This window comes from Styela clava, chromosome 1 (genome assembly GCF_964204865.1).
Source record: "Styela clava chromosome 1, kaStyClav1.hap1.2, whole genome shotgun sequence".
Classification (NCBI taxonomy): domain Eukaryota; kingdom Metazoa; phylum Chordata; class Ascidiacea; order Stolidobranchia; family Styelidae; genus Styela; species Styela clava.
The window spans coordinates 14,921,201-14,945,021 of record NC_135250.1 but is presented as its reverse complement, the minus strand read 5'-3'; the positions used below and the strand labels follow the sequence as shown (position 1 = coordinate 14,945,021).

At 35.7% G+C, this 23,821-nt stretch overlaps 1 protein-coding gene across 1 annotated transcript; it reads left to right on the top strand.

Moving 5' to 3' along the window:
* Nucleotides 1-336: 336 nt before the first annotated feature.
* On the top strand, nt 337-21,236 carry LOC120348546 (uncharacterized). The gene is made up of 27 exons (XM_078110411.1): nt 337-671; nt 1,360-1,521; nt 1,867-1,946; nt 2,206-2,441; nt 3,152-3,268; nt 3,514-3,678; nt 3,825-3,955; nt 4,367-4,530; nt 4,786-4,886; nt 5,601-5,782; nt 6,179-6,388; nt 6,602-6,798; nt 10,015-10,236; nt 11,118-11,261; nt 11,637-11,835; nt 13,238-13,351; nt 13,503-13,595; nt 14,130-14,297; nt 14,568-14,703; nt 14,900-15,125; nt 16,220-16,372; nt 16,926-17,101; nt 17,765-17,853; nt 18,456-18,566; nt 19,366-19,599; nt 19,827-19,985; nt 20,164-21,236. The coding sequence occupies exons 3-27, from the start codon at nt 1,930-1,932 to the stop codon at nt 20,305-20,307; spliced, it is 3,888 nt and encodes a 1,295-aa protein (XP_077966537.1). The 5' UTR covers nt 337-671; nt 1,360-1,521; nt 1,867-1,929; the 3' UTR covers nt 20,308-21,236.
* Nucleotides 21,237-23,821: the final 2,585 nt, after the last annotated feature.

Here is a 23,821-nt window from a genome sequence, read left to right as displayed (position 1 = left end):
TCAGGCGATCGGTAGCAACGCAAACACGAGGTAAAATGTCCTCTCCTGCTAGGACGCTGAAATTCTCCCTAGGCTGGAAGATGAGACGCGCAGCGTCAAAATTAGCTAAGACTGGTAGTTCCGGTAACCTGGTTTCTGCAGATTAATCAATCGGGATTATCAACCGAACCGTTGTTGATTAATCATTGCCTGTCAGTCTTCTCCATGCTTTTGACAAAGTAGCTGACATGCACCGGGTTTACACCAGACTTCGGGAACGTTCCCATTTACTGTACACTTGAAACAAGGAGCTTTATGCTAGAGTTGCTCTTTTGAACAAAATGCACTTAGTTTCCCAGTAGAATTAGAATTAAATCTTGTGATTTTAATTACTCCAAAACAGGGGTCAGAGTTCTATATATATATAGTTATATCTTTAAGATGATAATAAATATCGTTTAAAATAATCAATCCATGACTTGAATAGGGCGGTTTGAATTAAATATAACCTTCGTGTATCCTTACCTAGGTTATGGCAAATAGAGCGCAGCTCTACAGTATTGTAGTAAGAACACCATTTTAACTTTATGGCATGAAGGCATCCAGGCATTTCAAAGAAGACTCACTGCAAAATCAGGATCCATATTAGAACATTAATTTTTTCCTACTGCCAAGAATTTCAGATGCTTATGGTGATAAAACTCTATATATAATATATTATTAGAATTAATGTGTTCGGATATTTTTGATTTGTATTTCAGATGAGAATATAGATTCCAATTGGGATAGTTCACACTAGTTCATTTGTATCATAGTTATTTTGAAAATAATTCAAATAATATTTGAGTTTATTTTAATTAATTTACTTTCAGTTAGGAGTGGGGATGAATGAGTGTACAAGAATGTGTACTGTCATTCGCCAGAACAATACGTTAAATCAGCGGTTCCCAAAGGGGGCACCGCGAAAATGAACAGAATTGTGTTAAACATAACTAAAATATGATTACATATTGTATTTAAAATAAATATTTCATTATTTCCTATTTTGAAGGAAGTCTATATTTTCAGAGAAATTCGGGCATTTCTTTAGGCCTACATGTTTACAAACTTTAAAAGGCATAACGTAGGCTACACATTAGCTATCACAAATTTGAGTTTGATTTAAAAACAACATTTTTTTCGTTCAAGTGCGCCGTGAGTTTTTTTTCCAGAAAATTTGTCGACGCACGAACAGAAAGTTTGGGCTACGTTAAATGATTTAAGGACACTATATCATTTTTATTCCGAGGAATAATTTGCTCCCAATTTTATTACATAAAATTCCGTCTGCGTCGTGCAGTCGCTTCGTGCATGTTATCTGAACTAATATTATCTTTTTAGTTGGAATCAAGCCTTTCTTCTGTGATTTACGGCGACGTTTATACCAGTCGTATGCAGCGATTTCGCTGGAATGTGCAGTATTTTTGACGCGACGCCGTACATGTATACAGCAACAACATAACTAAATGAAGAAGAATATGGGAATAAATTGTCTTGATATATGTATTTATTGCTTAAAAATTCAATGGTTTATTGTTTTAAAAACTTTCTCTTTTTCAACTAGGCTAGATTTTGACCTTGGACTTCGGCGCCAAACACATAACTAAACACAGCGCTTAGAAAAGCAGTGAACAAAGTAACATAGTTTGATTGTGACAATTGTTACCGCTAAACGGTGACACATGAGCTATAATAGTTATTAATTTTATATAGCAATCATTAAAATAAATATTTCTGCCATAGCATTTTGAAATATCAAATATGACGTTAAGTGGTTTATTTCTAATAAAATCTTTCCTGCTTTGGTTTTTTCTTACTTCAGTTTTCCCTCAATATTTACGATTATAGAGAAACTCCAGTTTTTTGAATTTCTGCACAAAGTGTTCTAAAAAAATCGCCGTAATATAAAAGATGGACAAATTAAAAGAGTAAGTTATTTGACATATTATTTTATTTAGTGTAACGAATTATTCATTTCAAATAATTTCGTCCAAAAAGCACTTTCTACAACGTGACGCCTTATTATGATTTAATTTTTTAAATCTAGGCGAACAACCTGTGCACATAATAATGAACCTAGAAACTAGAGTAATTTGAATTTACAAGTAGACTATGTAATATAAGAAATCTCACGACCACGTTTACGAGTCAATTACATTTTCATTTGTTTTGAACTCCATTTTCAAGGTTTGAAGACTTGGGATATTTACACGATATATTCAAAAGACAATGCCAACTCACTCCCACCAAACTAGCAGTAGTTTTTGCGGAAACAGAAATTACTTTTGCTGAACTTGACAGAAAAACTGACATCTTAGCTCAGAAATTAATTTCAAACGGTGCGCGAAAAGATGGTGTCGTAGGAATATATATGCGAAAATGTTTGGAGTATGTGATCGCCTACATATCTATACTTAAATCAGGTAATGTAACTCAAATCTAAAATTAAGTTTAGGTGGCTCAGGAAATACTAATTAATTAAAGAAATAAATGATAGAATATGTTATAGAAATTATAGCTGAAATTTTAAATTCATTCATTACGTAAAATGAATGTGCAAAAGCCACTTTATAATACACAGATTTTTGCTAATACAAATTTCAGATCCTGCGATCAGTCTGATAAGCAAGCTGCAAGGGTCGAAAACCTAGGAAAATCTCTAATTTATTTTTTCGTCGCTTTGTCTAGCTCACTGGTTCTCAACCAGTGGGCCATGGCCCACTGCTGGGCCATAGAGTCTTTTCAAGTGGGCCACAAGCCTATTAAAAATTACTACGGTTATTGAAAAGTTTAGTTTCTTTTGTGTCATTATAGTCAAATTTTTATGGTGGTAGCAATGAATGATGCTGCTGCTTTTCATTCTAATTTTAAAATGAAAGAATTTATTTTTGCAAACAAAAGTCTCGTTTTTCTTGTAGTTTTTCCCTTGCATGAGAAAGTTAGTGGGCCACAGAATTTTCATGAAACGAAAGTGGGCCACGAAAGAAAAAAGGTTGAGAACCACTCTAGCTAGTTAGTACCTTCTTTTGATCTAAATAACATGGGCGGTGGGAATGATTGCAAAGCGACATCAATACCCTTAATAGATGATATGGGTGAAGAGTTATCATAAACCTACTCTAACTTATAACAGGAGCTGCCTACATGCCGTTGGATGTGACATATCCTATCAATCTATTGAAAGACATATTCATGGATGCTAATCCAAGCAGTGTTATAACAAACACAAGTTGGAACGGGGACTTGCAAGGTAAAGTCATAAAAAGTATGTCACAGGATACGGCAGGTAAGCTTATGAGTATAATGATTAACTTATAAATTCATTACTGGTTAAATCTGGGATACGATTTGGAGTGATAAATTGCCTAAGATGTTATAAGTTCTTCATGAAAATTTCCAAACAAACAGAATTTATATCACAAAAATCCAATGTTGTGTGTTTAGTTAGAAGACGCAATGGCAAGTTTAGATCCTATATTCTTTCTAAACTTCCAGATATTATATTGGAAAATCAGAATATTGTTAATCTAACTGGTGATTGGGAAAAGGACATGAAATCGGAATTCAAAGAACCAGCAGGCGATTGTATACTGCAGCAAGCTGAATTGAACGATCTGGCATATGTGTGTTATTCTTCGGGCACCACAGGAAAGCCGAAAGGTGAAATTGTTTTTGAAGAGATTATAAGATAGAAAATTCCCGTTACAATTATCACAATATTTCAAAGAATTGAAAATTGTTGTTTGTTTTATGTTGGAGAGGTCATTTTCGTCAAGAAAATAATGTAGGCTATTCTATAATTCAAGGGATCATGTGTCCACATCGAGGGTCGGTATTTTCATACACTTGGAGACATTTAGCATATCCGTTTGCAGAAAATGAGAGGGTGGCCTGCAACATTTTCTTTGTTTGGGAATTGTTACGTCCATTGCTAAAGGTATGAGTAACGCTATAGGTGGTAAATGTTACTGAGTGTGGCGACTAAGTACAATAAAATTACCGCTCATTCACTCGAATACCACGCAATGCATATTGAAATAGTCATTTGGGTTCCTGCGTATCATGAAGAAATGTCTGATTTGTATGGGGTCGTTGTAGTACTGATCTTATATTGGTGTGCTGGTTACTCCTAACTATATAAATACAGTATACAATTTGCTTCGGCCTGAAACTTTCTATCAGTAAATATCACAGCAGTTGCCTTTTAATTAAATGATTAATAATTTGCTAAATTTTGAGTATAAAATGAAAAATATTTTGGTAAATTTGGCACGCAAAGCTCAATCCAGGGTTCTTTTATTCGTTCACCAAATACTGTATTTTGTAGCAATGATTTATATTTTTTCAGGGCATTCCCATGTATATCATTCCAGATGAAGTTATTTATGATCCAGTGCTTTTATCCAAATTTGTTAAAAAACATTCAATAACTCGAATAGTTGTCACGCCTTCCCTGTTGGAAACGGTAATCAATACTGATGGTGTAGATTTGAATGATTTTTCAAGCCTAAGGTATGATATTAATAAAAATATCGTATTTTGATGCGGCCCACACCTTTGCGCTCACCGAGACCTTAAATAAGTAGAAGCTAATATATGCCGCGTTACTATTTATCTGGGATGATCTAAATCTTACCAATGCAGCATAAAACTTACCTAACTTGTAATACATGAAACCAAGATTTTGGTACTTGTCAAACTAGCAAATGAAAATGGAATTATCGAGAACCAATCTTTTACTTTACGATGTTTACCTTTCTTTTTCAGAATAATCTGGTTTACTGGGGAAGTTGTGACTATGTCGTTGCTTGGTAGATGCGTGGAATCATTCCCGTCCGCGCGATTATTAAATTATTATAATGCCACAGGTCAGTATTTATACATATTTTTACTGGTTCCATTACATTTGAACCCACGTACATTTGAACCCATGACAATTGCACCTGTATGCTATTGCACCTATGGATTTTTTTTTGTTTCACGGATAGTTAAACCCATACTAAGCCTAACCCATGGGTTTTAGCACCCGCATATAGATTGAACCCGTGGATATACGCATGGGTTCAAATGTACATGGGTTCAAATGTACGGTCACCATTTTTACTGAGTGTACAACTCCAAAGAGAATCAGGATAATCGTATGCCAAGGTTATTCCGATAGTGGAAGATGTGAAAGTGCTATAAGTGCCAGTTTGGTCCGAAGGGTGGGCAGTTTGGTAGTTGGTACGCGGGACAAAAGAAACATGGGTGGTGTTATCTCCAGTCTTGCAAATGGAGACTGTGATTACAATGATGTCAGTGGCGCTCACGTGGCAAATACTAATGGCGAATGTGGTCGATTCGATGATATGATAATTGGGAATCGTTAGAGTCATTGTGAACTTATGACTTTAAGGAAACTTATGACTTAAGGAAAAAACCTGCTATTTTTATGTTGTTTCGAATGAGGTTGAGCGATTGGTGGCTTTGTATTGGAATAGAAATTTATGTTTTCTGTTGTTGTCATTTTACGTAATACCACCTGTTTTAATTGAAGAAAGAAAATTTAGAAGCAAAGTGTTGATATTTTTGTCTTGTGGCAGAATGTCATGATGTCGCAGCAGCTGACTTGAGCCAATATTGGATAGATATTAAAGAGCAAACGAGCGACGTGGAAGCGTTGGCCAAAAGAAAATTTGCTCCAGTTGGTAAAGTGCTGCCTGGTGTACACATATATATTCTCGACGAGGAATTGAATATTCAGCCGACGGGCGTTACTGGAGAGGTAAACAATTGGTAATCTTGAATTGAGCCAAAAGTACATAGAACATCGATATGCTGATTCAATATATTTATCTACTTTATAACAACACTTCTGATGTATTGGTTGTAAAGGAAATAACGCAACCACACACTAATCAAATGCAAAGCATGCGTATTTGTAGCACTCCCGCGATAGCTTACAAATTGAAAAAAGCGCAATGATATATAAAACACATATGAAAATATGAGTTGACCGTATATATTTGACTGTATCTAACCCGCTAAAAATGGATGATTTTAAAAATGCAATTATATGATTGCATCATGTCTCGGAAGAACTTGAAAATATTTGTGGCCGTCTATATCTATCCTTATTAAACGAAGCATACAATAATTAGACATTGTCATTCATTTTCAGATCTATGTTGGCGGACCTACTTTGGCCAGAGGATATTTAAATCGACCTAAACTAAACGCAGAGCGATTCATTGACTTGCCCCAAAACGGTTCTACAACGAGAGTATATCGTTCTGGAGACTGGGGATTGATGCTGCCCAATAAAATCTTAGAAATATGTGGAAGATGTGACACGATGGTGAAAATAAGAGGATACAGTGTAGAAACACAAGTTAGTCATATGACGAGGCGTCAATATTTATTTGATGAACGAAACATAATTTTGGCTCAGCAGCAATATAGCACCCTTTTTGTCAGTTTTGCATTATTGATTCTGTTTGTTCTGCATACAAACATAAGCATATTTGAAAAAAAACGACTGTATCTGATTTTGCCTATTTTGACCTCTGTTACTAATTTTATCGTACGTTATCCTTCCATCAAGGCAGTGGAGGCAGCGTTGCTTCAAATTTCGGTGGTAAACGCTTGTGTAGTTGTGACGAAAGGAGAAGAAGGAGATGATAAACAACTAGTTGCATACATCGTTCCTCAAACCGGAGCCAATAAAAAGCAAATACGCACAGAGCTCAAGAATAAACTGCCAGCATACATGATTCCATCTTACTTCGTTTTCTTGAAAAAGTAAGTTTATGTGAAGTTTCGAATGCTTCGAAATTGCTGTTACCTGAGTAAAAATTCTTTCTTGACATATTCTTTCCAACTGCCAGATTACTAGAAGATCAAATTGAGGGCACACTTACATATAGTTTTACTTCCGCACCTTTATCACGTAATATTTTAGGTGTTTTCAAATTTTATACCATCAGCAGACAATATTGAAACCAAGTTCGGGAATATATATGGCCGATCCTGGTTATGAAAATGCGAAAAAGGCCGAATTTTTTTCTGGTCTCAACCCTAGCCAATTAATATCTGTTCAAAGGCGGGCGGTGACGCCCTGCTATCGATTGGGCTCATTCACATTCCACGTTTACAAATACAATGATGGATCCCTGTAAGCTCTTTTGTTGCAACCCAATACGCATGTAAGATGTCGATCAAATACAACGCGTCATTGGTGAAAACCCAATGTATATTACCGATCGTTCTCTCGCCCTCATATTTTGCCTCTAACGACGACGACACGCTTATTTTACCCTCTTCGCTCAGGATCGACCAGTAATACGAATGGCGAGAAGACAAATTTTCAACTTTTGTTATGATTTGGATAGGACTGATGGGCACTCATTTTTGCTGTTATAGTAATTATCGAGTCCTATTCCGCAGACCACCAACATTCATGCGCTCATTCACAGTGTGCCTGAGAAACGTTGTCTTAGACCAGTGTTTCCCAACCCGAGTCCGCGGTCTCAAATGAGTCCGCGGAGCATTTGAATGAGTCCGCAGCGAGCCAGAAATTCACTGCGGGTCGCAAACGCTTTTGCGAAACTTAACCATCAGCCAAGTTACGATTTACGTTAAAATTTACATAAAACATAAAAAGCATGTTTATTCACATAACATTAATTGAGTCAATAATTACTGGTTACTGAGTAGGACTGGACATATATACTGTATTCGAAAATTCAACTATTAGAATAGCAATTTACTATTCGAAAATTTGGTAACAGGTGAAGCGACAGGTAACTTGCGCGTCGCTTAAATCAAACGATTGGATTTCACAACTCACTTGCGGATTCCCGACGAAAACACTAGTCGGCACACGCGTGGATAGCTAAGTGGCGTTTCTCGCGAGCTCGAGCAGCGAGGAATAATTTTTTTTCTGGTGTCAATGGTGGCAACCTAAATTTTTCATATGAAAAAGCGGAAATACAAAAAATAAAACGTAAAACACCATAAGTTTTGCCTTATGATGGTCCGCTACCGATTAAAATCGCTTTTTAGACAATGCAAATCGCAAAATTTCGGGTGCTACCAAGGCATTTTCCCTTAGGATTCTTTGCTTTACTGCCTCCACATTGGGACGTACAGGACTGGAGCGCCATATCCCATAAGTGTTGTACGAACAGCTCAGATTTGTCGAATTCATAAAAATACGTATCAAAATAAAATATAATCCGACACTTTACCACGCATTTTTGTGTCCACGGATTGTCATGGTATTTTCTGAGTAGTATTGCTTTTATTTCGTCAACACAACCGCCTATTATAATGATCTCAATTAAGTTAATATTAAAGCAAGGCAATGAATATTTTTTTCTGATTTACTAATATACTTTAATTACGTTTTTAATAAGTACTAAATCAAGTTGTACTTTCTGGAAATTTAAAGCAGATAACAAATTCTCAAGATCGCAAAAAATATTTAACAAAACTAAATATAATCGGGCCATATATTCTCACATCAATATGTTCGCTACTTTTCGTGGCATTTTGAAGAACTAATGCTTTCATCTTGTCATAAGTCGACGCAACCGCGAGCCATGAACACAATTAAATTAAAATAGAAAGACATTTTAAATTCTCGTCGTTATCATGGATTGAATATTGTGCGATACAAAAGGCCATTTATACACTAAAAAAGTCGGCTCTTTTGACAAACGCGTAATTGCGGCGAATTTCCGATTTTGAAATTCGTTAAAATTCTGCTGTGTTGGGTTTTATTACTTCTTCACACAGGATACGATTACAATAAACGCACGTTGAGTCCGCAAAGGTTTTTGCCGGTGAGAAAATAGTCCGCGACCAAAAAAGGTTGGGAAACGCTGTCTTAGAATATGTAGACCAGTGGTTTCCAACTTGGGGATCACGACCCCCGAAGGGGTAGCAGCCAAAATAATTTACATGCAATTTTTTCTTTAAAATCTATCCCAACTAGTGGAGGAAAAAAATAAATTTGTTTATGGGAATTAAAAACAAGAAACAATGAAAACCAATTTTTAAGGCTTTGGGTCGACCAATTCCACTCAGAGTCCCACTTCAGAATACTCTTATCACCATCTTATCTGTTGATAGTACGCATTTTAATTTTCCTATGGGTCTGTGATTCCCAACCTTTTTCATTGACTTCCCCCCTTTACCTATTTTGGAACCCTCCCTCTCCATGAATACTATATTATTTATTGAATCTCTAATGGACTGCTCTCCAATGTAATGCGCAAGCAGCATTCCCATTTTTGTACAGTTCAAGTGATTTAGCATAAAAAAGTGAATTAATATTTGTGCTACACAATATGTCTACTGCTACTCAATGCGAAGTGCTCACGATATATATATAAAAAGAGCAAAATTCCTTCCTTGGTGTCTAATTTTACCACTTGTGCGTTGAAATATTATTTGACAAGAAACTTTGCGGACGCGACAGGAAATTTTTGTAGATGTGGCAGCTTCAAAATTTCATCCTAGTATGTTCTTCATTTTTTTTTAATTCTAAGTGTTGAGTCCAAATTACGCAACTGTAAAGGTCCTCGTTTCATCTTCTAATATCAATTCAATTGTTAACCTGAAAATTTGAAGTCTACAGAAGGCAAACTTTCTATGAAATGGGTAACATGAAAGTACGGGTTATGCATTTTCATTACCGTATTTTCCGGTACCGCCCGGGCCGATTTTGACTCCCGATATTTTCTGGTCGAAAGCTAATCCACCCAAATAATCCAACCCTAGTAAATCAGTTTGAAAAATTGAGTCTTGCAAATAGTCGTGATAGTGCACTCAAAGATCGTTATAATTGGGGATAACGGGGTAATTAAAAACTGATAGTATTTGAATTGATTCAAGATATTTTGCAGAAAACGCATTAAAGCTTAATATCCTTTCTTTTGTGGGACCTACTAATTTAAATTCAGCCTTAAAGAACCTTATTTGATATACAGTATATACGATTCTTTTTATCAGAATTCCAATGGTAGCGGCAACTGGAAAGCTGAATAAGAAAGCTCTACCGTCTGTTTTCGACAAGACTTCAACACCAGAAAGTTGCGAAAAAACAATGGAAGGAGACGACGACGAAAGTGATCTGCCTAAAACGGAGACAGAGAACTCACTAGCACAAATTTGGAGCGACATTTTGCAGTTTCGCGTCACGGATATTGAAGAAAGCTTTTTTGATCTTGGGGGGTGAGTGAAATTGGACGGGGGAGCTTCTAATTTTGAGACCATGGTGTGAACTCTGGTACATCGTACAAGGTAGAGAATTTACCTTTAGTGTCTTCGACAACCATTACGCTGGAACTGTTTGATCTTAAATGGAAATGTGACAGAATCCTATTAACTATTCATATTGATTTCAGATATTAGGAAATAAAACAGACTTCACTGTAATTACTATAAAATAGGCAAAAAGTCACTTATTGTGAATAAGCCGACATTTCAATATAATAGTAGACGAGGTTGGCGTTTTGTGTAAAGTAAATATTCATCGATTCTTTGGGTGATATATTTGAACAATAGAATTCCCGATTCCTCTCTAATTTTGTTTCATATATTTCATGTACGCAAAGTACTATGTGTTCTCGAAACCCAACTTGAAACATTTAAATAACCAAATGGCGTCATCGTATGTCATGTCGCTGAATTTGAAATTATACTTTCGTGTGGGCAAGTTCGAGTTTGTGGGGGAGACTCTAAACCTCACTTATGTTTCCAGATTACCCTAATAAATGCTAAACAAACTCACGCTTGAAAATGACCTATAACGCGATTTAATATTATTATTCAGCCAGAGAAGAAACGAAACTAAATTTGGCAATCTATCATGTACAACTTAAAATTGAAATAGACTATATATTTATCTGAATTGAAAAAACATATTGGTACTACAATGTCAGACGTTCTGCGCCATCATATATATGATATGATATGATGTATATATATATATATATATCATATCATGCGCCATATATATATATCATTGTCACCTTGCGCATACATCATTACAGGTGGCCACAACTTTCGTACTCGTAAAGCGGAATTATAATTTTTCTACTTTTCCATTGTAGTCATTCTCTACTTGCTGCTCGACTACTTGGAAAAATACGTGAACTGTACGATGTGGACATTGATGTACAGACTCTTTTCTCGCATCCAACTGTGGCAGAATTGTCAAGAGTTATTGATTCTAAAAATGCTGGCCACGATATCGGGTATGATGCATCTTCTTAAACTACGTGATATATTTTTTGTTCAAAAGAAGCGAAAGAATAGTCGAGGTTCGGGTTGAAAAATCAAAATTAAAACAAAACAGATCTTGCCAAGTGTCAAAGTTTTCAATTGGGGGAGTCAGAAAGAAATACCTTCGACCAATTGAATCTGATGCGTATCTGATGTAACGGGAGCTACTATATGTTGCTGCCGGTTCAACATAATAAATAGTCTTACCAACTTATTGCACCATGGAGATGGTGGGCGTGGGGATCATACCGGGGTTTCTCAACTTGCAACCCAATACAAGTATTAACTCACCACTAAGCTGTCGATTTCCTTTGCAAATCACAAAGACCTTTTTCCACTTTCTACAGTATTCAGCCCAAAAATATTGATTTATCAAATGAAGTCAAGTTAAACATGATTCCAAGCGCAAATCTGGACATCCAATTACGAGCTTTTTGGAGATCTGCAAACTACAGCTATCGGTGGAAAAGAGGTCGGGTACTGCTTACCGGTGCCACTGGATTTTTGGGCGCGTACTTACTGAAAGATTTACTGATTGACACGAAGGTAAAACGTCAGTTATATTGTATTCGAAGCGATTGAATTTGAAATTCTGTTTTTAACTTTGAGGCAAGATAAAATGAGCTGAATTACCAAATGAAAATGTATTAGATACATACGGCGCATATTGTCGTACATATGGCAAAATTACGACAGCGGGGGTGATAATGAAGAGAGTCAACCTCGATAACATTCGGTCATACCAAATGAGCCAAAACATTGGCGGAATCACACATCGTTTCATCATAAGAAATGGTTAGATTAATTTTTTTGTCAACGGGTAAAATTACGACAGCGGGGGTGATATAGAAAAGAGTCAACCTCGATAACATTCGGTCATACCAAATGAGCCAAAACATTGGCGGAATCACACATCGTTTCATCATAAGAAATGGTTAGATTAATTTTTTTGTCAACGGGTAAATGAAAAAGTCGCCTAATTAAACGTCGCCTCCCACTATCTAATAATACAATTGGGGTCATATAGATAAGGATTATAAGTGGTACATGACATTTTACCGTTCAAACCATTGTCGTGGTATACTATTCAGATCTCTCTTCAGATTAAGTTTTTCGAAGCAAGAAGATGATCTGAAAATTGTGATCTATGAAATTAGATCATTGTCGATTAAAAGCTGTGATCAATGAAACTATCCTAAGTTTTGCGAAAACTTGCCTCATCTATCTTGATGATGTCAGGACTATTTTAGGATAGAATAGGATTTACATATTTATCCCGGGGGAGAGGAAAGCCGATAAGACGGCTTATCCATATGACGAACCACGGCCTCTCGTCCGGTTACCATTCCAAGTCGGGTATGGAATTAGTTATATTGTTTTGTTTTCGGAAGCATGGACTTGATGGTGGAGGAAGCCGTAACCGACCAGCGGTTACGTGAACCACCCAACGACGGCGAAGAGTCCAGCAATGCTCTCGCACATGATCATCCCGGCATGAGATTCGAACCTGCGAACCCACGCAGAGTAATTAGAGGTGCGGTGGCGAGCGTATTCCTAACGCTTAGCCCGTTGAGCCACACCGCCGCGCCATTTTCAGTAAACATTGCTGATTTTCAAAGCGATAAATTACGCGCTAAAATATAATAAATAGGTATGCAGTCGCTCCCATACTAAATTATGACGAAAAATTTGTAGTCATTGATTGTGTCGTCACAGAATTATTGTATCTATATCTTCCTTCTGCATACGAAAAAATCAGGCATTTTACGCGGGCCCCAGGTATACGGTAATTTTAAATACTACCTGCTATGAATATAATTGATTTGGCGATATATTAATTGGTCGTTTTATATACTTGTTGAAATACTTCGCATGCAGATCCTTGGTTATTTATAAACATCTATTTTCAAAATATTGCCAATTGATAAAATTAGTAATTTCACATCAGGCCCAAATCTATTGCTTGGTCAGAAAAGGTAGAGAAGAAGACAATGCCGAGAGATTGCGAAATACTTTCAAGTTTTATGAGCTTTTCAACAACGAATCTGACAAACTCAAGCAGGTTAGTTTCAACTTCATAAAAGACTCAATATGTCTGTGTTAAGAGTTACAACTTGACAAAAGGAACAATATGTCTATGTTAAAAGTTTTTCTATCAGATTTTATCAGTACTTATAGTCTTATACCATCCCAATATATTTTGAATCAAACAGGATTTTGATGCACGCGTACACACAATTTCCGGCGACGTTGCTCTGCTGGATCTTGGGATGGGAGAAGAAGATTATGCTCATCTCTCGTTTGAGGTGAGTGCAGTATTGTAATCCTGACTGTTTGAAAGCAGAATAAAAAATTTATTTAAAATTAAATTTGAAACTGATTCACTGGCCTCTTGTGCCAGAAAGTACAAAATGGACATGACTTGAATAGATGAACGTAAATAAGGATTGTTTTCCAAGTGCATTTTGTACAAAAATCAATCAATCAAGTCAATTTTCCAGTTTTTGCTGTGTAATTGTCGAGTAATAGTGTAACATCCATTTTTTTCGCAGGATGCTGATTTGGTAACAGAGTTAGGATGCACTCAAATTGTGATTCATTTCCAAAATAGCTATAATTCAATTCTCTTTGATAAATTAAATATGATTAGCAGTTAGCACCAGTTATATGTATTTCAGCATGTTACTTTTTCATCTTCAATTGAATAAAAGTGGTCAAAAAATGTACGAGAATTGTGTGATGCTAAACTCATTAAACAATAATGCTTGTGTGAATTGAGGAGTGAAACAGCTAACATGGCAAGAATTAGAAACATTAATTAATTTTTGTTAATTTTTCAGATTGATTATGTAATTCATGCAGCTGCATTTGTCAACTTATTGTATCCATATGAAGCATTTAAAGGCGCTAATGTGCACGGAACAAGAAATGTTCTTATGTTCTGCAAGACGGGGAAGATCAAAGCGTTACATTACATCAGCACCAATTCTGTGCTTCCCAATTACCAGGTGAAGTTGATTTCATGAATTTATGAAGTATTTTTATGAATGAGTATTTTCATACTAGTCATTAGATACATTACAAAAGATCAAATGTGAATTTGATATTATACAAGCATTAGTTCTCGTTCGGTGATGCCGTGAACAGACCAATAAGCATAGAGTTGGAAATAAATTCCCGGCGAAATATACCATGGGCTTACGTATCTGAAATCTTGCATATATATAACTAATATTTAGTATATTTGTATGTATATATAATTGAACTAATGTACACAGGAAAACTGCAAAGAAACTTCTTCTGCCTTCGTGAAATCTGAGCTAGAAGATGGATATTCGCAAAGTAAATGGGTCGCGGAACAACTCGTAATGCACGCAATCGAAAGTGGATTACCGGCTACTATATATCGTCCAGGTTTTTTCAGTTTTCTACATAAGTAGACGATAAACCTTCATGCTTTTTAACTGGAGTAACTTATATATATATGAATAAAAGGACCCTAAGTTACATATTTTTTTATATGTAAATATGAATAGAAGTTCTAGAGGTTTTCTTTCTTTTGGTGGTGCTGCAAGAAGCAACCCAAGTTCAACCTATTTTTATTTTTCAGGCAATGTGTCTGGTGATCGCGTAAATGCTGGATGGAATTCATCTGATTTTAATTTACTCGTTATAAGAGCGAGTATATTAACTGGAGTGTGGCCAGATATAAATTGGAGTGTTGAAATGACTCCTGTAGATTTTTTGAGTAATGCGATCGTACAGCTCAGTCAAAATTTTTCAATTGCAATGCATAAAGTATTTCACCTGGTTAACCCCAAAGCTATTGATTCTAGGTAAGATAGTACATTCAATGATATCTTTATATAAATATAAATGTGCTCGATTTGAATAATTCCAGATATAAAACTAAAAATTATAAAATAAAACTGTTGGAGCCTAGCCTATACAATCATACTCTTGATCAGGGGTCGGGAACCTTTTTGGTCGAGAGAGCCATAAAAGGTACATATTTTCAACTGCATTTCCGTGCGAGCCATATAGCATTTCTTCACTTAATCAGGCCTGAAATTTTTACTCAAAAGTCAACACATACGTTGTCAATATATATATATACATTTAATGTGACTTCTGATGCTGCACGTTGTCGCTGCGAGCCTTGAACGGCTGCTCACATAGGCCTACAGCACAAGTTTAAATCTACGATATTTATCACCCTTCTTTGGTTTAGGCATCTCCGCAGTATTTTAAAAACTAGTTTTGCTAGTCCGATTTTAATATCACAAATACTGTAACTAATACGTACAAACGGACAAAAAGCTTTATCTTATTGCTCTGCGACTCCATCGCTTTGTGATGTCATAAAATATGTTCCAGAATCCCCTAGTTTTTATCACAATGCCTGTCTGGTAATTCTCTAAAATAACATAGACATGCACTGGGCGCGCGTTCTCAAACGTATTTGCAAATTTTCTGACAAATTCTGCTATAAAAGGGTTTGGAATCTGGTAGTAACAATAATAAACTTGACCTTAGAATATCAGATTTTTCTGGGAGCCATATGCCGTCACCAAAAGAGCCATATATGGCTCGCGAGCCATGGGTTCCCGTCCTCTGCTCTAGATGCTACTCTTGCTACTGACAACTTTTATGAAAAGGAACTATAGCCGACCTGATAAGAGCATTTTCGTGAATCGACATTCGCTGTTTTACTTAATAATGCGCCTATTTGTGCTCTCTTGTTCATGTGCGCAATTTTTCTAGAATAACGCATGCAATAAATGCGCTTTAAAATCGCTTTCAATAGCTTGGCATATATTTGATATATGATTTTGCATCCTTGAGTCTCAATGGAGTATAATATAATATCTTGTTAACAATTTCAGCGTTCAAATAATACATACATATATATATATATATTTGTTTTAAGCGTCCTGTTCTTCATGATTTGTGCAGCTGGGTACGAGTTGCAAATGGTTAAATTTGATGATTGGTGTGACGCGGTTGAGGGCATGGATGAAAAATTGGTTGCTCCCGGGACTCCTTCGCCCCGTTCAATGCTAGGTCCCATCACTCAATCAAAGTAAGATACCATTCATACAAACACGATATTTATCAATAAACCTGATTCAAAGGCAAGATTATTTACAAATTCCTCTCGTCATTGTAAAAATGTGGAGTTAAAATCCATGATACGCTAAAAGGGCTGAACTGGAATGACTTCCATATGAAATAGTATAATACTATTTTGTATTGGAAAAAATCGTTTTACTACCGTGTTTCCCTGAAAATAAGACCTACCCTGAAAATAAGATCTAGCCTGAATTTTGAAAATTCTTTTAATGAAAGTCCTCCTTTTAAAATAAGACCTAGTATTTTACGCGATTTTTTTACCTAGTAGATAGCAAAAAATATCTTCTTCACGTATAAAATGATTGATAATCTATATGTTTTGAAGCTATTTTGACTAAAACGTGGTTTTTATAGATAAATGGATATCGGTTTTCCTATTTTGTATCACGACTTCGTTTATAGTGATAGTTGACCTTTTTGAGCCTTTTATGGCCCCGATCCAGAATTGAAGAATACTGTTTTGCATATATAGATAAAACATAAAAGATTTGCAATATTTCCAGAGATACATCATTGTTTTCATTTGTTACAACGTACGACAACGCAGTTTTCAACAAAGTCATGAAAACGCTATTGAAGCAGGAATACCCAACTCTGAATCAAAACCTGATTGATCATTACTTGAAGAATTTATCTAGACGAAAACTCATACCGCCACCAAAACCTCGTCACGGAAGAGGTAAGTTTATTTGGGATAATTTTTTCACGAACCTTTTGAAAATATTTTTTGAATGTACAAGCCAAAATTAGTAACAGTTTGTGTCTATTTTATTGGTTAATTTTTTCCATTACCCGTGACAGCTGTGAAATTTTCTCCTTTATTTGAAACTTAATTTCATTTCGTACCCATTTACTTATCAAGTAGCCAGTTATAAGCAGGCAAGGAGTACTGCATTTTCTTCTATAAACTCGAAAACGACATTGGTGTGATGACAGACGAACCTTTGATATCTTTACTGCATCGTACCTCCAGTTTTGAACACACTTTTATCTTACAAAATCAACATCATCCTCAACAGTTATAGATGATTTTGCGTAGTGTAAGTCTCAACGTGTCAAAGTAAATCCTGAGAAGGAAATATTAGAACGGATTTGTTCAATAGCTCCAAGTATAACCGTCTGTCGCGATGTAAGATGCAAAAACGTTTTGTAAATTTAGAAATTATAGATTAAATATAGCGAACGGCAATTAGTAAAACAGTAATTAAATAAGTCACTTTGACCCTTTAACGTCATTCTCCGGTGAGCGTAATTACAGCGCAGAAATTGCCGACTGACACGACGCTGCATGGCGTGGATGTTCGCTCATTTTGAATCCGCAAAATGTCTGTCTCAATTTCAGATTTACATGGCAAAGTAGCTCTGGTTACTGGGGCATCAAGTGGTATAGGGGAGGCCGTTGCCAAATATCTAGCTCAAGCTGGCGCGAAGGTAAGTCAGTTGAGTAAATTACATATGCAAGACATTTTATAGATTTTTTCTCAAGGCTCTCAAGTATCGATTTTACTTTCCCTGTCGAAATTAGACTAAACTAGAATACTATCTGACTCACTCTCTCACTCTGAGGTTTGTAATATTACAAGTTGTGATACTTTTGCTATATTGATAATATGTAATATATACTTCGATGTGATACTTTTGCTATATTGATAATATGTAATACTTCGTTTTGATCTTCCTGCCCATATATTTGAGCATTACTCTCTTGTCGTTGCAATTTCAAAGCTTATTGTGCAGTGATTATTATGTAATTAATACCAATTAATAATGACTCTTTACAGCATTTCTTAATGACTTTTCCAACCAATTGACAAAAGATTATACACACACTGACAATGTAAATTGTGTAATAATAACGCTCCCGCATATGTGACTTGAATGGCTGTGTATGTATATTGCATAGTTTAAGCTGCATCTGCATAACGCGTTGCCAACCCTTTCGAACCCAAGCGGCTAAATAAATTTCAAATATTCAAGATTTATTACTCTGAGATATATCTCATGGTGGATATTTGAGTATGCGTTTCATCTAGGTCTGTATTGCTGCAAGACGAGTTGATAAACTTGAGGAAATAAAAAAAGAAATTATCGTTGATGGGGGAATATCAGAAAGTTTTTCTCTCGATGTCACCGACAGGAAACAGGTTGGGAATCCGTCTATATATATATATATATTTATTAATTCATGTGTTTCAATGAAAAACCAGTTGGAGAAGTTGTGCGAGTCAACCCGCACTTGCTCGTTATTATTTAGAAAAATACATATTTTTATTTGGCTCTCCATGGCAAGAGGAAAAATCGAGAACTATATATTTAGGTTTGATTTAAATGGTTCCACAAGTCCGACACAAAAAGTACAAGGTTCTCAGGAAACAAAATAAAACTATACAACGCAGCAAAGTTTACTAGCATTTTCGATCGAGATGTGCGTGAGAACTTCAATAGTTAAGACTTTGGATGATAAAATCCGCCAAACGGCATGCTGTCAGTCCACGACTTTCATGGTTTATCTCAGATTTGTAAAATTTGAATCCAACTACATTTACATTAAATTCTCCCTAAACCTGAGGTGTGTTATACCGTGGCCAAGATGTATGTTTTGCAATTTACTGATTTGTTCAGTTTGGTTAAAAAATGTCAATTTCTAATTACGTCAGTATATTTGACACAAATATAGAGCCCTTGTTTTGTTAATTGATCGATTGCATCCCATCCGACCAAGAGGCTCTACATTTCTTAGTACTAATAATAGAAGTCTGCAACTTTTTATCACGCAAAAGCTCGCCGTGTTTGTATGTTCATACTCTAATTTACCCAGTCTATTGGATAAATTCATATATATATATATATATATATCTGATCCTTCTTCGCTTCCCACCCGGTTTTCATCCATACCATTAATATTCCAATATAGTTACTCTCAAGTGTTCTAATTTCTTTCAGTTTAAAAAAATTGTCAAAACGATCGAAGATAAACTGGGAAGTGTCGATATCCTCGTAAATAATGCTGGCCTGATGTACTATACTCATATGCATAACTTAATGATGGACGATTGGGATGAAATGATAAGTGTGAATTGTAGAGGGGTATCTAATGGTATCGGTGCCGTTCTACCGGGAATGTTGAAGAAATGCAGTGGACATATTGTCAATACATCTTCTGATGCTGGAAGAAGGGTACGGATTGTAAAGTATTGTATATGAATATAATGACAAGAGTACATTTTCAGTTGAAGTCCAATTTAGTATATAGAATTTTTTGCTCTTTTGGGTTTAGTGTAGGCATACGCAGTTAGTTTAAGAGTCTCTTTTTCCATAAAATTTCCAGGTTAGGAAAGCCTGAAAAGTTATACTTATCGCAAAATTGGAGCTGTCAATCTCATAACTTTTCTTTCATTTTGTAGGGATTGGCCGGTCTGGCAGTTTACTCGGGAACAAAGTTTTTTGTAGAAGGTCTATCACAAGGTCTTCGACAAGAGATAAAAGGAAAGGGCATCAGAGTGACTTGTATACAACCAGGCGATGTTAAAACAGAATTATTAACTCATACTAAAGACCACGAAGTGAGTTGCTGGTTAGCAAGGATTTATCCATTATATATATATCACATTCAAACCATTTTTTAAGGAAATAATGTTTTTGTATAAGGTCAACAAATAAGTTAGCTCATATATAGATATGGTGGACGCTAATTTGCCAAATGTGGCACATTACTAATAAATTGTGGTATATTATTGTTAGGCGATGAATGCATACGACGAGAGTGAATCTTGCGAAATACTGAATCCGAATGATGTTGGCAGAGCAGTCTTATATGCAGTAACACAACCTGACCATGTCGGAGTGAATGAAATATTGATTGAACCCAGAGAGAATCCAATATAATACGCCTTCATGAGTTGTTATTAATTCGTGCATGTCACGATGTATATATTTTTCCCTTTCATTTATACATTCTGTTGTAGCGAGTACATAAGGATAGTTGCTGTGTATTTCGATAGTCCACTACAACGACTCCTAAACGTACCAAAACCACCTGTAGTACATTTCAATGACCAACCCGAAATCCACGAGTTAGAGGATATCGAAATGGATGATGAGAATATCAAGGTGGCTAGCAATTTTCAAAAGCAAGTGCTCAAGCTCAGTTTGACTCAAATGTTTGACTTGTAACAAACCCTTCAATTTATTCCTAACCCTTTTAGGGCAAACTCGGTCCCGACGGTCGTTGCGAATTGTATGTAGTGTGTATCTCGTAATCGCAGGGGTCGGCAACCTTTTGTAGCTCGCGGGCCAAAATTAAAGTTTGCAAGTCATTGGCGGGCACACATATTTTTAGGAAGGTTAAAAACCGAACTGATGGCAGATGAATCGCATTTTTTCACACAGATCAGAAGTTAAATTTTGAGCAGCGCGCGAAGACTGACCATTTGAATATTTTCTGCGCCATTAAACCATTTGCACTTACATAAACTTTTCTGCGTTTTGTTGTTTCTAATTATAATTAAATAATAGGCTCATTAAACGAGTAGTTGTGAATTATATACTTGTTTGGTTATAATATAATTTAGTCTGCACGTGTCTCAAAATAAATTATGTTACGTAAAGAATATAGTCGTCAAAACAGCTGTCTTGATACTATAATTCAGTGAAGCCTCGCGGACCGGATTGTATGGCTCCGCGGGCCATAAGTTGCCGACCCCTGTCGAAATGTATCGCATCGTTTTATTTTTCGTCTTGTATTTTATTTTATTTTTCTCTTTATTGTTCAATTATAAAACATTAAAAATCTTACTATAAAAAAAATTTAAAAATTATAAAATCATACAGAAAATCGTTAGTGTACTTTCTTTTGTGTGCAATTGCTTGTTATTAATCCATGTACAGTATTGTTTTTAGATATCATGAATTTTACTTCATACAGAATTTGATTCAGGTTCAATCTCAAGGATTCAATGGTTCAATAACCCGTCAAATTACTTATTATTCAATTTACAGGATTAGTTTTTATTTATTATTTTGCTTCAAAACAATTTCTATACCACTTTGGGGTCAATCTTAAAGTTCAAACACCAAACCATTTTCAATGTATTCTTAAGTACCAAATCAGCCATTTTGTTTTATTATATGTCCCTTCCTTTAAATATCAGAACCATTGTACCGTTCTTGTGTCCCTTCCTTTAAGTGCCGCACCCATTATTATGTTCATACAATTTCTTATTTCGTCATAATTTCATTTTCAAATATGATAGGCATTTTAAAGCGACACCGAGCACCTTTGAAGTGTTTTTTCTCGTATTTTATTTCTCGCATAAACGACTTAGATTCTCTCGTTTGCCTAAGCTATCATTCAGTATATCGTATCGTCGTTTATTAATTCGTATTTTCGTTCGTAATTTCATCTCTCGGCGGCCGAGTTACAAAATTTGAAAATTAGCAAGCTAATTTTTTACTGTCTGGGGGGAATTGTGCAGCGACTGTGGATTATAACTATAGAATAGATTATAATGTTATTTAACCCCTTCATATTAATAGTATGTTACATTCTCTGAAAATAGGTCACTTTATGATTCGCGACTCTTTAGCCTTCTTTGCAAGCGCCCAATTTGGTGACGTATCGTTTCCGGCCACGCCGAGAGTGCTGAAATATATTGGGCTGGTGATTTATTATTATTTTACTGTATTAAGAGTTAAGTGTTTTCAATTTATCTATATTCGGATTGGATTGGACATCTTTCAATATATACAACATTCGGCATGCAATACATTTTGTGTTTTTTTGACCTCTGAAGGAGTCCAGATTGGGGTTACATCCCATAACGTGTATTCAATAACACGGCAATCGAACTATATTATATATCTATAGGGCAGAACAATTCCCTATACTGTCTCTAGAGATTTCGGTGACACGGTGTTGGTCAATCAAACACCCGTGTCAGTTGCAAAGCCTACTCCTTCGCGTGAACAGCAAAGCCTTGCACATTTTCTTCTTCCATCTAACAGGCAACGATTGATACGTGTAGGCTGGGATCGATATTAGTTACTAGCGGCCATGGCCAAATGCTAGGAATACAACGAATCCAAAAAGGTTCGGCTTGGCTGAATCCGAGTATTTGGGTCCCGAGTCCAATACTTTTACATAGCTCCGAAATAAATACCTAAAGTGATGCTCTTGTTCGCGTATATTGGCCATGGATTGAACATTTGTGAGTAGGACTATGTACCGATAATTCAAAACGCTGTACATAAACACTATTGCTTTCGGGACTTTATTGCTCTTGTATAATATGTATATACCACTATTGGTGGCTAAAGAAAGACAACACGTAACCGCTTTTCGGCGACAGGGTATTCGTTTTATATCAGCTTCGAACAGAAAGAAGAATATGTGCCCTCTCGGTCATTGGATCACAATTGACAATTCGGTTCCATTACATTTGAACCCATGACAATTGCACCTATGGATTTTTTTGTTTGTTTTACAGGTATTTGAACCAATACTCACCCTAACCCATGGGTTTTAGCACCCACATATAGATTGAACCCGCGGATATACGCATGGGTTCAAATGTACGTGGGTTCAAATGTACGGTCACCGACAATTCATATTAAGTTCTTGTGATTTCGGCAATCGTTATTATAGAGGGTTTTCGTCGACTGAAAAATAAATAAGGTTCTGTTATATATTTCAGGCCACACTCTTTATATCCAGCCTTAATTTGCAAATCCTTATTAAAAAAAATATGATTATAAAATAAGTTTGTTCATTATTTGCTGCTGAATCTTGTGCTATCACTTGTCAATTAGCAGACACATTTCAAATTTTCCATTTTTATACGGAAATAGCGTCGTTATCAGCTCCAACTAACAGAAAATAACTTATCCTAAAACACAATTAAAATCCTGTTGACAAGAAAATGCTAAATGGAGGCCATAAAGAGCAAAATAGATTTGGTCGCGAGAGTTACATTAGATGACTGTAAAGCGACGTTGTTTTTCAAGCAGAAGGTAGAACAATCAAATTCAAAAAAATCCAAAACGGGGTTACGACGCCCGTAACATCAAGTTCATTAAACTTTCCTTTTGGTAAGTTGATTACTCGATCACACTATACTATTATTATTATACTTATACACCTGTTTGAGTATCCCGGACAATTTCGAATTTGCAATAAATGAAAACCCAACATATCATAATTAATACACAAAAGTAAAATGAACATTGATTATAAAGTCATTTTTTAAGAAAGACAACATCCTGATTTTGGCCAGTGAGATGATGAATAAATAATTCCTGTGTATTCGATCAATCAACTTTAACCAATCGTTGTTCAGCAAACAGCGGGAGTGGAAAATATTTCCGTTCAGTGATATGATCACAAATATTTTCGACATTAATA

What these genes read in the sequence shown, in the direction of transcription:
- LOC120348546 (XM_078110411.1), top strand. An exon ending in CATATCTATACTTAAATCAG is followed by an intron (nt 2,442 to 3,151) that starts GTAATGTAACTC and finishes AACTTATAACAG; the next exon opens with GAGCTGCCTACATGCCGTTG. An exon ending in AAATTATTATAATGCCACAG is followed by an intron (nt 4,887 to 5,600) that starts GTCAGTATTTAT and finishes GTCTTGTGGCAG; the next exon opens with AATGTCATGATGTCGCAGCA.